The sequence below is a fragment of the Pseudonaja textilis genome, chromosome 12 (genome assembly GCF_049901715.1).
Source record: "Pseudonaja textilis isolate UNSWEBS1 chromosome 12, rPseTex1.2, whole genome shotgun sequence".
In the NCBI taxonomy this organism is placed as follows: domain Eukaryota; kingdom Metazoa; phylum Chordata; class Lepidosauria; order Squamata; family Elapidae; genus Pseudonaja; species Pseudonaja textilis.
The window spans coordinates 1,106,919-1,123,680 of NC_142001.1; the positions used below are offsets into that span (position 1 = coordinate 1,106,919).

Below are 16,762 nucleotides of genomic sequence, written 5' to 3' on the forward strand. Positions count from 1 at the left end.
TTTTTTTTTCGTTTATTCTGTCAGCGGCATGAGCCTTTTGCTCCAAAACCAAGTCGTATCGCTCTTCCCCCTCTCCAAACGCTGTTTCAAAGTGGAGAACTTGAATTTGTGATAACTTCCACTCTTTCCCGCCGTTAGCTTAACAGAAAGAACTCTGGCGGCCATTAGTTTCAGGGTGGGAAGTTGCCACTTTGAGGAGCGCGCCAAAAGTTTTAACAGCCGGAGGCCATTTTGAACTGTCAAAACCTTGTGGCTACGCGCCTGCTTTTCATTCTCGAGCTGTGTGAGGTAGTTCTGCTTGGAGCAGCAGGTTCCCTTCAAGATTCTGGGAACTATTATACCCTTGTCTTGGCTTGTTGGCATTCGAGGCTATTTATTACATTTCAAATAGTTGGCTTAACCCTCACAGCCTAATTACCTCAGTGGCACAACAGCAAGCACCCAGGCCTGTGTCCGCCTGTGCAGGGAACCTGTTGAAGGCCCCTGCAATTATCAACCCGGGCCTTAGGCGTTCGCAATTTGGCTGTTTTGGTTTTATATTATATTATGTTATTCAATTAACATTCCTGCACTTAATATATATCTATATTCTAAGTTTTCGCAGGTACTTACATGTATGGCATTCAGCTTTGTTCGGGTATTTTCCCACATCATCATAGTTGTGCTTTTAAAGTTGTAGCAACGTTTCGGCAGAATCTCATCTGCCATCATCAGGCTTCTGTATAGTGTTCATCTGTGAGTCAGACTTTTACAGTGGTTTCAGATTTAAATTTGGGGCAGCCTATTGCTGTGCCAGAATGGTTTTTTTCTTCACCCTGATTGGTTGGGAGTCTTGGTCTGTGTTTATTGGTCTTGGAGTTTGTTGTGTTCTGCTTGATTGGTGTTTCTGATATCTTCTGTCTGTTTTTTGGCTCTTTTTGTATCTTGATTGGCTGGCAACGTTGTGTTACTTTATTGGAGGCCTTTAGTGCAGCTTGGCTCCGGGTAAATGGATGGCTATCATTAGTTAGGAAGCTAGGTTTCATCTGGGTGCCTGGTTGGGGTGTGTTTGAGCTGGAGGTATCCGGGGGGGATCTGTCTGTGCCCAGGTGTTTGCCTGGATTGTGGTGTGGAGATTTTGTTTTTGGAATGGCTCTACTAATGAGCGAGCTCCACAGCAAGAGATTCCAATTAGATCAGTTAAACAAAGATTTGCTAGCATTACACCTGGAATTGAGCAGCAAAATCCACCCTCTACTTTGGGACAAGATAAAACAACTTACAACTTGGAGAGCTGAATCTGAAACCACTTACAAAAATGATAAACTCTTGAAAAAATTAAAGAAATTAGAACATGACAAGAAAACCCCCAACATCTCACAACAACACCTGAAACAATTAGTATACAACGTTTCCAACAGAGAACTCACCAAAACAGAAATAGATGTCCTAACCAAAGGATTCAATTATGCTATAGCACCCCAAAAAATCCCCACAGAATCCATCATATGTGCAGTAGAATCCAGCCTAACCAAATTAAATACAGATGAAGCTGATAGAATAAGACACCAAGTTACCACCATCCTATGCACGAGCAAACCACCCAAAAGCAACTTGCAGAAAGAAGAAATTAAAGTGCTACAAACCCTGAAAAGAGATAGCAGCATAATCATTCTTCCAGCAGACAAAGGGAATGCCACAGTAGTAATGGACAGAAAAGACTATGAAACAAAATTGACAGACCTACTCCAAGACCCCACATACAAACCCATAAACACAGACCCAAGCACATATCTGGAAAAATTAACCAAGAAGAAAATTATAACCAGTCACATGAGCAAAGAGATCCAACAGACGATCATCCCAAGAGAAAAATCTTCCAGATGCCCCAAACTATATGGCCTCCCAAAAATACACAAAGAAGGCATACCTCTCAGACCCATAGTCAGCTCCAGAGGAGCACCACTACAAAACCTAGCTAAACACTTAGCAAAACAGCTACAGCCCCATGCTGAAACAGCAGCTTCACATGTACAAAACTCATACCACTTCTTGGAAATGATCAAAGATCTACATGTGGAGCAAGAAGATCCACTTGTAAGTTTTGATGTGGTTTCACTATTCACTCAAGTCCCGATAAAAGAGACCCTTGAAATCATCAAAAATAAATACCAACCAGCTAAACACCTCATGGAACTAACAGAACACTGCTTAACCAACACATATTTCATATACAAAGGACAAAGATACAAACAAATTGAAGGAGCCCCTATGGGATCACCACTGTCACCCGTCATTGCAAACCTGTTCATGGAAGAATTTGAATCCAGAGCCCTGGCTAATGCCATCCACAAACCCAAACTATGGCTAAGATACATCGATGACACATTTGTGATTTGGCCCCATGGAAAAGAAAACCTAAACAATTTCCTAACACACCTAAACAGCACACACCCCAAAATCAAGTTCACCATGGAAACAGAAACAAACAAACAACTACCATTCCTAGATGTACTAATCTACAAAAAAACAGATGGCACACTAGGACACACCGTATACCAGAAGAAAACACACACTAACCGCTACCTCAACGCCCAATCCCACCACCACCCAGTACAGATAAACTCCGTGGCTAAAACATTAATTACTAGAACCAAACGCCTGGCAGACAAGACACACATTAAGACTGAACTATGCACTCTGACTAAAGTACTGACAGCCAACGGCTTCCACAAAAGCAAAATCACCGGCTTGATCCACAAAAACACACTGAGACATAATAGAGACCCAGAAGATGAACAGACCTATGGAACAGCTGTCCTGCCCTACATAAGAGGTACTACAGACAAAATCAGTAAGATACTACACAGACATCACATCAAGACTGCCTTCAAAGCAGACAGAAAAATAGTAGCCATCCTTAGAAACCCCAAAGATCAAATCGACCTGGAAAACCAAGGCATATACGAAGTCCCCTGTGCATCATGCCCGGCCACATACATTGGACAGACCAATAGAAGAATAAGTACCCGTCTGGATGAACACAAAAATGCAGTCAAAAAGCTGGAACACGCTTCCTCACTAGTCCAACACATGGAAGCCACAGGTCATAGCATCAACTTCAGTGGCACCAAAACCCTAGCCACTATAGAAAACCCCAGCCACAGAATCATCAGAGAAGCCATAGAGATTGAAAAAAGACCAGAAAGCATGAATAGAAGAGATGATTCCAGCAGACTGTCAATCATTTGGAAGCCTGCACTCACAAACAAAAAAATCTCCACACCACAAGAGCATAAGAGCAATAATAAAAATAATTATATTAATAATTATTATTATAATTATAATAATAATAATATTAAAAAAACTTTTCTTCAGTATAATATTTTAATTTCAATAAAATATTATTACTGAGATACGACTCATTTTACATAGGTACTATATATATATATATATATATATTTAAAAAGGGGGGGGGAGGGCAATAAGAATATTATCAGGGCAACCGGTCTTGACTCAGATCAGGTCCCTGGGTGTGCCAACCACCTTCTCAGTATTTTATATCAAATATACTGTAATTCCAATTTGAATCAAAATGGCAGATGGTAGCACCTCTCAGATCTCATCCTTGAAGGCAAAAGCCATATCTCAACACAAAGCTAAGCAGGCTAAAGGGATTTCTAAAGCAGGCTTGTCCAACCTGCAGCCCACGGGCCACATGCAGCCCAGGTCGGCTTGTAATGCGGCCCAGTGCCCACCCCAACCTTCGTGCAAGAGGATGAGCCAGCGAGGAGGAGGAGGAGAGGCCGGGGCGAGGCGAGCACCACGCCAAGCAGCAACAGAAAAGGCAGGCGCCGTCAGAGCCAAAATATCTGATGAGCACCTTGAGCACTCACTGAGAATTGCAACAAGTTCCATCGAAGCAAATATGGATGCATTGGTGGTTGAGAAACAATGTCAAACATCTCACTAACTTCATTTCCAAATAAATTTAACATGTTAACTATGTTTTCTATGGTTTTTTTGGATGATCAGGTATCGTTACTGTTATTTTATTTTATGTGCAGCCCAAACCAAATTTTCATCTTCTACTGTGGCCCAGGGAAGGTGAAAGGTTGGACAAGCCTGTTCTAAAGCCTCAGAAAGGGATGCTATAAGGCACCATAAAGCCTTACAAAAGCAGTTTGACAAGCGCATTAGAGAGGCACACAATGTACCACAAGACTTCTCCTCTTCCAGACCATCTGTTTCTTCACACCCTCCTCCTCCCCTAGATCTCTCCTTCTCATCCAGGCACAGCTTGGTTCCCCAAGGCCAACAGGCTCAAGTGCCCGGGACACCGGCCACGTGAAGAGCTCCTGAAGCCATATTCACTCCGACGGCTGCTGGTCTTCGTCAAGGCGATAGTCCCATTGAGGAGGTTCCAGAAAGGATGAAAGCCTGGATGGAGCTGGCAATTCACCAGGGAATCACAGTGGGGCTCCAACACGCAGTCATGACCAGGCAATACCTGGTGATCACCGATCACGAGTCCCAATCGCTGAGGTCATTGACCAGGTCGGAGCAGCACCATACCCAGGTACATTTACAGGGGGAAACCTCCCTCCAAGGGCCAGAGGAGGAGGAGGAGGAGGAGGAAGTGGATCAAATTAATCAAATGGAAGAGTCTGAATTAGGATCAATACATGATAGCGAGCCCCTGTCAGAAACAAACCCCTTAGAAAGGGGAATGTCTGAGGATGAAGGTCTTATTCCTGACCAACCTGTCTTTACAGGCTTATTCTGCCCACAGCTTTTCAGATCTCTCTTGCTTAAGGCAAAGAACATTGCACGCCTAAACAAATCGACCCCGTCCACCGCACCAACTCCTTCGGAAGAGGGACCAGAGGATCTATCTTCAACCAACCAGTAGTTGAAGCAGAGGTGATCCCAGTTCCTCCTATGTTTTCGGACCTGGTACAGAAGCAGTGGGCCTCTGCAGCGGTGTACACAGCCCCCACTGGATATGACAGGAAATATTTCAATCTGGCCCCTGATTTCTCAAAATGATTAAGTACTCCCAAGGTAGATGAACCCATATTGGGATTAGCATCCTCCTCCATTCCCAATGATGCGCTGGAGGCATTAAAGCCAGAGGAAAAACTGGCTGAGCTAGCCCTACGCAGAGCTCATTAGTCTGATGCGTGGGCTATCAGAGCAGCCACGGCCGCCTCCTTCTTCACACAGTCGTCTCTCAGATGTCTCCGTCTTTTACAGCAACAAGCTCCTATTTCTAACCTTAGAGCGCACCAAGATATCGCTAAACTTATTGCTGCCGCTGAATTCTCAGCTGATGCAACTTATCATGCAGTCAAGTTTTCAGCCAGGGCCATTACTTCACATGTCATAGCACGCCACTTGCTATGGTTAAAACATTGGCAAGCCGACTTCAAACACAAATCCAAGCTGGCCTCATCCCCCATTGTGGGAGACAGACTGTTTGGCCCTTCCCTTGATCTGCTACTAATCAAAACCCGTAACAAAAAGAAAACTCTTCCTTCCCTTTTTCGGAAGTCAGATCCTAGAAACCCCCAGTCCTTTCGGAGGGGTTCCTTTCGACCCTTTTACCAGGGATCCTTTTCACCCGGATACCAGAGACCCCCACCTTTCAGACCAGGACAATTGTCAGATAGGTCCGACTCAGTGGACAGGAGCAGAAGGGGTGGTCAATCCAAAAGATCCTTTCAGGGAGCAGGAAACAGGTCCTTTTGGCATCCAAGATAACTCCCGGGAACCAATCCCCATTGGTGGACGCTTTAAATTATTCGCCAACCAATGGGACTCCACTACCTCTGATTCTTGGGTCAGAGATATGGTTAGATTCGGCCTTGAACTGGAGTTTCAATCCACTCCCCCAGATTTCTTCATGTCATGCCCTCTCTCCAGAGACCCGATTAAACATAATCTCATGGAATTGGCTATCCAACATCTACTGGATATACGAGCCATCCAACCAGTAGCTACCACTCAACAAGGGCAGGGTTTGTATTCACATCTTTTCGTTGTGCCCAAAAGTTTGGGGGGGTGGAGAGCGATATTAGACCTGAAATGTCTCAGCTTTAGTATATCGCAAGTTTAAAATGCATACCCTGCAATCAATTTTACTGGGTATCAGGAAAGGGGACGTCTTGATGTCCATAGATTTGATGGAGGCACATCTGCATATTGCTATTCGGCCTTCCCACTATAAATTTCTAAGATTCTGTTATAATAACCACCACTTTGAATATGTGGCCCTTCCTTTCAGACTAGTTTCTGGCCCTAGGACCTTCACGAAGGTCCTCTCAGCACTAGCTGCTCATCTCAGGGACATCCCTGTACAACTCCAGTGTTATCTTGACGATATCTTAATTTTATCACCTTCTGCCCATCAAGCAGTCAAAGACACTCAGAACACATTACAATCCCTACAAAAGCATGGCTTCTTAATAAATTGGAAGAAGAGTCAATTAACACCATCGACTCGGATAATCCATTTGGGGGCGGTCATAGATACTGTGGAAGGCAAGGTTTACCTGTCACTAGATAGACTAAATAGCATTCAGCAATTAGTTAAGGAGATCGGGGGTCTTAAGAGGGTGTCCCTAGCTGAACTATCAAAATTTTTAGGCAAGATGATTTCATGTATTTCTATCATCCCTTGGGCCTGCCTCCACACTAGATCCCTCCAGTGGTTCCTGCTACCCTACCAGCGCTCCGGCTGAAGCAACTCCAAACACAAGGTCAGGGTGCCACCAAAGGTTCTCATATTTCTCCTCTGGTGGACCAGACCAGTCATCAACAGAGGCTGTCTCTTCAAGGAGCCACAAAGACTCACTATCACCACCGATGCCAGTCTGTTTGGATGGGGAGCTCACGTTGCATACAACCCAAGGCCGCTGGTCCGCCATAGAACAGTCATGCAGCATAAACTGGCTGGAGCTTCGAGCAGTACACCTGGCTCTCCACAGCTTCCTTCCCCAGGTACGCGATCAGCACATACTGATACTGACCGACAACGTAACTGCCAAAGCTCACATAAACAAACAGGGGAGCACACAATCGAAACATCTCATGCGGAAAGCGGAGCGCTTGTGCCATTGGGCAGAGACCAACCTACTCTCCATCAGAGCAGAACACATTTCAGGTTTGTCGAATACACAGGCAGACTGGCTGAGCAGGGCCACCATCAATCAATCGGAGTGGTGCTCCATCCCTCCTTGTTTCAAGAACGGTCAGGACATTTGGACAGCCAGTGGTGGACCTGTTCGCTTCCCCCCTCAACGCTCAGCTCCCGAGTTTTTTTTCCAGGTACATCCACGCATACAGTCTTTCCTTCGAGAAGCCACTAATTTATGTCCTCCAGCGGTGCACCGTTATCCCACCTGGGACCTTAACAAGGTCCTTGTCACACTCACTAAGGCCCTTTCGAACCTTTGAAATCATCAAGCCTCCAATTTCTGATGTACAAAGTAGTTTTCCTGGTAGCGATCACTTCTGCTCGTCATATTTCAGAGATTGCAGCCTTGTCTATCAGACAAGATCTTTGTGTTTTCCATACTGACTGTGTGGTCCTTCGCCCTGATCCTACATTTATACCCAAAATCAACTCAGCCTTTCATAGGGCACAAAAGCTGATACTTCCTAATTTTTGCCCCAGACTATCACAAGGGATGGAACTGCAATGGCATAGGCTTGATGTGAGGCATGCATTGCAAATTTATATCAATCGCACAGCAGCTTTCAGAAAAATGGAGGCCTTATTTGTGTCCTTTCAGCCCAACATTCAGGGATGCAAGGTTTCACCTGCTACAATAGGCTGTTGGTTATGGGCTGCAATAGTGAAAACGTATCAGACTCAATCCCTGCAGGTGCCCAGGGGCATAACAGCTCATTCAACAAGGAGCGCTGCAACATCGGCAGCGTGGGCCACACAGGCACCAATAACTGAAATTTGTCGAGCCGCAACTTGGGCTTCCCCATCGCCATTCATTAGACATTATAAAATTGATGTATTTGCATTGCTGAGGCTTCCTTTGGCAGAAGAGTTCTGCAAAGGGTCCACAGAGACCAGGAGGAGATTCCAGACCAGACGGAGTCCCTCCCGTAGGACAGCCCAAGCTGTCACTATTGGATGCTCTGAACAGCTCATAGGAGAAAGGGCATTGGTACTTACCTGACACGCCTGTTCTCTTTGAGCTGTGAAGAGCATCCAGCCCCACCCCTTTTCCATCTGGTGGGGTCCTGTTTCGGCCAACGAATTGTTAGGGCAATGAGAACGAGGGCGTTTATTTCTCTTGTCTTCGCCAAAACTGGGGAATGCTGAGGAGGAGTCCCGTGGAGGAAGAGGAGCATTCCACAAATTAAGCCCAGCCTACAAATGCAGAGACTGAAGCACCTCCCACTACTGGATGCTCTTCACAGCTTAAAGAGAATGGGTGTGTCAGGTAAGTACCAACGCCCTTTCTCTAAAATGGTTTCAAGTATCCTGCTTGAGCAGTGGGTTGGACTAGACCTCCAAAAGTCCCTTTCAACTGTTATTCTGCTCAGTTCTAAAAAGTATTTTGAAAAAGAGATTGGAACTGTGAGATTATTATCATCAACATCATTGTGAATGGCTGCCTTATTCTGAGTCTAGATAGAGAGAGAGATTTCTCCTTCTCAAAAGCAGCAAAAAGATGAGAAAACTGAGTTGGAAACATATTGAATAAAGATTGTTGGCAAGCGTGGAAGGCATCAACTTTCTTTTACCCAAGTTCCACTTCAAAGCTACAATCTGAAGAATCCATTCAGTTTCTGATTCATTTTTAAGAGCTGTCAAAGTGAGGAACTACAGTTCATAATTTCACTGCATTTCTTTGTTTAGAATCCCCTCACATAACCCTAAATTTCTCATTCTTTTTTTAAAAAATAGATTCTATGAAAGTAAATCAAAAGGAAAAGGAATCATATTAGTTTAAACATAATCAGAGGCTATAAAAAAAAAAGAAGGTTCTTCAGTTCAGAAGGAATCTTCACCGTCATTCAGGGCTGTCTTTATAGAGACAAAAAGTCAAGTTAATTGGCTACAATACCACGTTCCATATTGCATTCTGGTTCTGGCATTTATTAAATAATTTCTCCCTTACTGAGGCCAACTCCTTCTAGACACATGATATGGATGGATGTTTCGAAAATGGACTAGGATTTTTTAACTATATTTTCTATTTCGAACTACATTTGTAACTATATATTTTAACTATATTTTCTGCAGTACAGGTAGACCTCGACTTACAACCACAATTGAGCCCAAAATTTATGTTAAGTGAATTTTGCCCCCTTTTACAACTTTTCTTGCCACGCTTGTTAAGTGAAATCACTGCAATTGTTAAATTAGTAACCCAGTTGTTAAGTGAATCTGTCTTCCCCAATGACTTTGCTTGTCAGAAGATCACAAAAAGGGATCACGTGACCCAGGACTATGCAACTATGAGTAAGTTGCCAAGCATGTGAATTTTGATCATGTGATCATGGGGATTCTGCAAAGATCATAAGTGTGAAAAACAATCATAAGTCACTTTTTTCAGTACTGTTGTAACTTTGAATGGTCACTAAAAAAACTGTAGTAAGTCGAGGACTACTTGTATTTTATTTTATCTTATTAAGTATTTATGTTTTTATATATATATGCACTATTTCACAATTATTTTAATCAATGGTTCAGAAATACACTAAAATTAGAGGGAAATACTGTGTCATCACCATTGTGCCAATTTGACCCTCAGCTGGCTTTGATGACGCTACAAACCAAAGGCAAGAAATATAAATATAATTATAAATGAAAATATATTGTGTGAGATGACAGAGCAATGAATAAGAGCTACGTGGTTAAAAAAATGACAAAATTATCATAATGGTAACAATTTCTATCTCTACATTTCATACCAAAACATGACAGTAGAAATCAACTCAGCAATTTAAGCAAATTTAGCAGCCAATTATTAGAGGATCTAAAGAATTAGGTTGATTATCCCAAAGGTGCTTTTTCAAAAGGCAACTTGAAAGATGTTTCATTTAGAAACAGATACAGAATAACAGAGTTGGAAGGGACCTTGTAGGTCATTTAGTCCAACCCCCTGCCCAAGCAGATTCTACACCATTTTTGACAGATGGCAGTCCAGTCTCTTTTTGAAAACTTCCCGTCATGAAGCTCTCAAAACTTCTGAAAGTAAATTCTGTTCCATGGGTTGATTGCTCTCACTGTCAGAAAATTTCTCCTTATTTCCAGATTGAATCCCTCCTTGTTCAGTTTCCATCCATTATTCCTTGTCTGGCCTTCAGGTGCCTTAGAAAAACAGCTTGACCCCCTTCTCTCCATGGCAGCCCCTCAAACATGGGAACACTGCTATCATGTCTCCCCTGGTCTTTCTCTTCACTAGACTAGCCATGCCCTGTTCCTGCAACCGTTAATTGTATGTTTTAGCCTCCAGTCCCCTAATCATCTTGGTTGCTCTACTCTGAACCTTTTCTAGAGTCTCAACATCTTTTTTTATAGTGTGGTAACCAAAACTGGATGCAGTACTCTAGGTATGGTCTTACTAAGGCTTTATAGAGTGGTATTAGTACCTCACTTGACCTTGATTGTATCCCTCTGTTAATGCAATTTAGGATTGCATTGGTTTTTTAGGCTGCCACCGCATATTGCTGGCTCATATTTAGCTGGTTTTACACTAAGACTCCAAGATCCTTCTCACAGTTACTGCTATTAAGCCTGGTTTCACCCAGTCTATATGTGCATTTTTGGTTTTTCTTGCCTAAGTGTAAGACTTTACTTTTCTCTACACTGAATTTCATTTTGTTAGATAGGGCCCAGTATTCAGTCTGTCAAGTTCCATCTGGATCTTGAGCCTATCATCTATGGGTTTGGCTATTCCTGCCAGTTTCCTGCAAATTTGGTAAGTTCCCCTTTTATTCCCTCATCTCATTTATGTCATTTATGAAGATATTGAAGAATACTGGGCCTAGGACAGAACCTGATGGTACCCCACTGCTTACTTCCCTCCATGTAGATGTAGTATCATTAAGGACAACTCATTGAGTATGGTTTGTCAAACAATTACAAATTCATCTGATGGTGATGCTATCTTTCCCACTTTTTACTACTTACCAAGAAGTAGCTTGTGGTCTACTTTGAATGCCTTGTTGAATGTTTAAGTATACTGTGCACAGTATTTTGCTGGTTACTGATTTAGTCACTATGATGAAGAATAAAATAAGATTGATTTGGCATGATCTGTTTTTAACAAACCCATGTAGATTGCTATTTATTACTTTACTTGTTTCTAGATGTTGGCAGATCTGTTTATTATCTTTTCCAGTATCTTCTCAGGTATTGATGTTAGACTGATTGGTCTGTAGTTTCCTGGGTCTGTTTTCTCCCCACTTTTTGAAGATGGGAACCTTCTTGAAAAGCACCTTTGGAACAACCATCACTTGGATGAGTGAGAATTTCCACAGACATTTACCTGGTTGCTAAGAAGTTGTTGCTAACCTGGTGGCACATAATCAATCAATCAATTTAGCCACTGTACAGTGCTTTTAGATTATCTGTGATTACATTCATCTCTTACTAAGAACTTTGTATCCAAGAATGTGCCCTGAAATATGCCAAATTGGTATTATTGGGATCCATATCTGAGTTATAAGTTTGCTTAAGTTAACTGCAATGCAGCATGCAATACAGTTATGGGTTGCATAGCACCTCTGTAATATTACTTAATTTTGTGTAGCATAGGATTTATGACATAGCAGAAACCACCACTTCCTTTGTACAGTGGGTTCACAGATCTGAAGAGGTTCATCAGATATGAATTAGGAAGCCATGGATGAAATCTTCAACTGTTCACCTCCTTCCCTTGCAATTCTTTGATTGTGGGTTGATTTCCAGTATAATCCTTTGAATTGCAGTGTTGAAATGTTCTATTACATTAGAAAGGCATCATTTTGACTTAACATCCAGAGGGAAGAAAAGTCAAATCCTTGAGCTGAGATAAGATTGCTATGGATTTCATAACAGATCTCTGGAGTTCTCTAGGAAAGAATATGAAAGAGATTTGCTGCTGTCTCCCAGGCTATTTTTTTCTCTCAACTTCCTTGCTAACTTACAATTCAAGGATTTCTTGATGGTCTCCTATTCCTCTACTAACCAGATTGAACCATGTTTAAATCTGTGATGGTTTGCTATGTTTTTTTATCTAACCGTGCAACATCAAGGGAGTGTACATAATGTCAAGAAACAAGCCAAATCAGAAAAAAAGTTTGCTACATATGTATTTGTAGTCAATTTGTTGGGAAATTGTGATTTTGCTTTTATTGTTATCACTCAGAGTCAAATTCTACAAGTTGGGTGGTCAAATGCCTCACTCCTTCATTTAGCCAATTAAATGTATATATTTACTGAACATTTGTTCATATACAGTATTTCATTCACATATGAACATGAAGAATATTTTACAGAAGTGAGGAATCCGTCATCCTTTACATGTGATTTGATCTCCAGCTCAGTGAAGCTTCAGTCAACATGATCATTAGTGATAACACTTGTAATCCAGCATTGAAAAAATTTCAGGTCCCTCCTTTTAGTGTCAATTGCAAGATAAGATATAGTAAGACATACAAATTTATCTGAAAGATTCCTTGGATGGATATTACTAGACATAATATCTTCTTTCACCATCTTAATCCTTCTAATTCAATCAAGAGTCCTCTAAATCAGATCTAAGGACATCTAAGTCAATTCTCTTGTTTCTATTTCACACATTATTCTGTCCAAAAAGCCTAAATAACAGGGCAGGAAAACTATAGTCATTCTATCTTGATAAAGATATAGTTGTTCTAGTTGTTCTTCCCACCCCTACATCTGTTTGTACAACTGGAGTTTGCATTCTACTATTAAGGATGGGATGGGATGGGATTCCCAAGGGTGCTTTTTCAAGAAGCAACTGGACTTTCTTTGGACTTCCAGTTGATCAAAACTGAAGAAGCCTCTTGGATGAGATGTGAAATGTCTTCAAGGAAAAACAAAGAAGGTCCGGTTGCCTCTTGAAGAAGTACCTTTGGGACAACTATGACCTGGATGACTGACACTCTCCATAGACAATGGGATAGGATGGGTTGTCCTTTCCTCTGGTTTCAAAACTGCAACAGAGAGTAAGGCTAAATGTGGAGAAGGAGGCACCCTTTTTCCTATAGAAGAAACAGCAGCTGTTTATCCTGACATTGTCTTATTGGCCAAATTTATTTGCATGGAACAAAACAAAATCCCCATCAAAATTAATCTGCAATCACTTCTTGTTAACCCTCCATGCCTTCATTGATTTACCTAAAACCCAAGGGAGGATCATCCATTCCACCACAGTAGGAGGAGGTCCTTGCATGTGTAGATCTGTCCTGACAATGTGCTGGGATGCGAGCAGTAGCATGAAGAGGAAAGTAAGGTAGGAGCCTGTGTGGCAGATAAACTTGATAAATGGCTTTTTAATGAACAGTCCCAGCCTGCTCTTGGGTGCCATCAAATAGGCCACGGAAAGCACTGGAAACAGCAGTCCAATAGTAACACAGGTCAAAAGCTTGACTGCCCAATGCTTCCGCCGCCATCCAGGAAAGCCGTCATACCAAAGCGTTGCTAGTAGTTGCTGGCAGTTGGGCTGAGCAACAAACTGGAGTAAGAGAAAGAGAGAGAGAGAGAGAGAGAGAGAGAAAGAGAGAGAGAAGGAAAGAAGGGGAGAGAGAAAAAAGGAGAGGTGGAGATGAGTACAATTGCAACAAGTGAGAGCCATGACAATTGGAAAAACAAAATAACAGATTTGCTGTATTTATCCCGGGGGAGGAGGAAGGGGGTCAATCTGTGGTCCAGGAGAAATATGGCGCACCCAACCTGTTTTGCAGCCTCCAGCCTGCAGTCCATGTATTTATTTAGCACAAGGATGGGGAACAATGGCCCCTTTATGACCTATGTATTTCAACTCTCAGAATTCCTGAGCCAGCCAGGTCCACAGGTCGTAAAGGGCCTATTGTTCCGCACTCTTGATTTAGTGTATGTCTTTCTAAAGATATGGCATCTGGTGCAAAGACAGTTTTGATGGCCAACAATGAAAAGGGACATTGAAAGCTATGTAAAAAGCTATGTGATATGTGCAGTGATGAAAAAATCTGAAAAGCCCCCAGGACTGTTACAACAAGTGGCCGAGCCGTCACGACCCTGGAAGGAAATAGTAACAGACTTTATCGTGTAACTCCCAGAAACTGGGGAAAACACTGTGATTTGGATAGTTATTGACCTTTTTTCCAAGCAGGCTCACTTCATCACCTGTTCTGGCCTTCCTTCAGCCCATAAGCCAGAGGTGGGCAACTATGGCCCCTTTATGACTTGTGGACTTCAACTCCCAAAATTCCTGAGCTAGCATGGCTTGCTCAGGAATTCTGGGAGTTGAAGTCCATAATTCATAAAAGGGCCATAGTTTCCCACCCCTGCCATAAGCTGTTCCTGTTCATCTGAGTGCCAATGGGGTGGTGGAACGAGCTAACGCAATGATAGAACAATACCTGAGAAGCTATGTACGTTATGAACAAACTAATTGGTCTGACCTATTGCCTTTTGCTGAGGTGGCATATAGCAGTGCTGTACATAGCAGCATGGGCTTTACATCTTACTCCACGAGGTGGAGTTTGTCCCAATGCCTGAGTTCCCTCAGGGGCCTCTTTCCTCAGTAAGCTTCACTGAATGGGTAAACTCCATGCAGGATTCTTGAGGGAATGTAAAACAGGCACTAACAAAAGCCACAGAGATGCAAACAGAACAGGCAGGCAAAAGACGATCTCCCCCCAGAGGCCGTTTCATACAGGGGAGAAAGCTTACCCCTTTAACAAATACCTAAAACTGAAATTGCCATGTAAAAAGCTGGGTCCTAAATTTATAGGACCTTTTCCCATTGTAAAAATCATTAGCCCAACCACGGTGGAGCTGAAACTCCCATGGCTGTTGGGTAAAGTACATCTGGTCTTCCACCGGTAATAGGTTCAGGGCTAAGGCCAGTAGCTCGGGTAGCCCCAGGTCCCATTGAAGTGCAAGGAGAAGCCCATTATAAAGTGACAAGAATCCTGGACTCTAGACTGTATAAGGGGAGAGTACAGTACTTAGTACAGTGGAAGGGTTACCCCCTTTTGGAAGCCACTTGGATGAAGAGTCAAACGTAACAGCAGATAGGTTGATCAGAAAATTCCATGAGAAAAATCCCCCAAAGCCAAAAGGACAGCTGAGTGATGTCAGGGTGGCTAGAAAAAAATTAACCTGTCTGCATTTGGTATTTTTCCAGATACTTCTCACTCACTAGGGAGGAGAGCCAACTGTCAACTTTGAACCAAACCTAGCAGTAGCCATTTTTCTATTCCTCAGTTGCCACACAGAAGGGGAAGCTGGGGGGAAGGAGGCTGGAATGCCTTAATAGACCCCACAGAGAGCTTTCTCGTGAGAACCAAGCTCATCTCTACTGGCAAAGGATAAGGTTGGGGAAAGAGTGCCTGGAGAGCCCGCCAATTAACCCAACTGGCAATGTGATCTGTGACACTTGGGGATGTGGTTATTTCCTAGTTTAATTATACTGAAACTACAGGAAAGATTTAAAAATGGTTTTCCTTTGAAGCTGTGCTGATATGATATACTCAAGACCTTTGAGAAGGATCCCAGTCTCAGAGTTTTGATCTGCTTGGGTTCATTAGCCTTGACACCTAAGGTCATAGAAAGAGGGTCACAGTCTAAACGCAACCTGACTTGGGCTCACTTCCACCAGTAAATTTAAATTTAAAAACTCTCCCTCTTCCAGCTATAATACATATAATACAGTATTGACTTCCGGTTTGCCAGGCTTCAGCAGCGGCAGGGATTCGCAATTAAAAAATTAGAATTTTATAATATCTAATAAAAGATTAAAATGCTTAATAATGATAGTTTTTAAGATTTAATAAAATATCAAAGGGAATGTTTAAAATATTTAGTTTAATTATATTGCAGCATCTGTCTTTGAAATAGACAATTGGAATGTTACAAGATTTAATAAATTAAAATATTAAAATGTTTAAGATTTAATGATAGATTTTAATATTTAATTATGTACTTAATTATTTTATAGACTTATTCTCTCTTTTTCTTAAAATTTGGTAGGTAGAATGTACTAAGCAGAATCAGACTGGGAACTAGGTGTTATTTTAAATGTCAATCTAGGGGAACGATAGAAAGGCATCATACTTTGATTAGTGATTCCAGGAGAAATCTTTTTTATTATTATTATAGAGAATGAGATAAATGGTTAATTGGAAAAAAATGGACAAAAGATACAAGTATAATGATTTAAAGTAAGATGATATAAATAACATAGAATTAAGAAGAGTGAAAAGCGGGGAGAAGTTATATAGAAGATATAGAATGGTAAATAAGATAGGTAATGGTATATAAGATGAGCATGAATTTAATTGAAGTCCGTACAAAGAGAGGTAATCTGGGGCCAAGCCACTTTCTAAAAAGAAGTTTTATGTTTTTGTGTTTTGTGTGTTTATGTTTGATTGAGAATTAATAAAACCTTGGAGGAATTTCAGATGAAAATAATTGTAAACAAGTCAGAGGGAATATAAATATGATGACTATAAAATAGATAAATACAGAAAAGAAATGTAATTGAATAAGAGTAAAGAGAAATAATGAGAAATCTGTTAAAAGATATTTATGTGTCCA

General features: G+C 41.8%; 1 protein-coding gene across 2 annotated transcripts in view; it reads right to left on the reverse strand.

Moving 5' to 3' along the window:
* TRPC5 (transient receptor potential cation channel subfamily C member 5) overlaps positions 1-16,762 on the reverse strand; it is a 271,919-nt gene that overhangs the window by 95,910 nt on the left and 159,247 nt on the right. For both annotated transcript variants that reach the window (XM_087940859.1, XM_026703135.2), the window contains one exon: positions 13,358-13,694. In XM_087940859.1, coding sequence (XP_087796985.1) covers positions 13,358-13,694 — 337 coding nt within the window. The remainder of the gene's footprint in view (positions 1-13,357; positions 13,695-16,762) is intronic.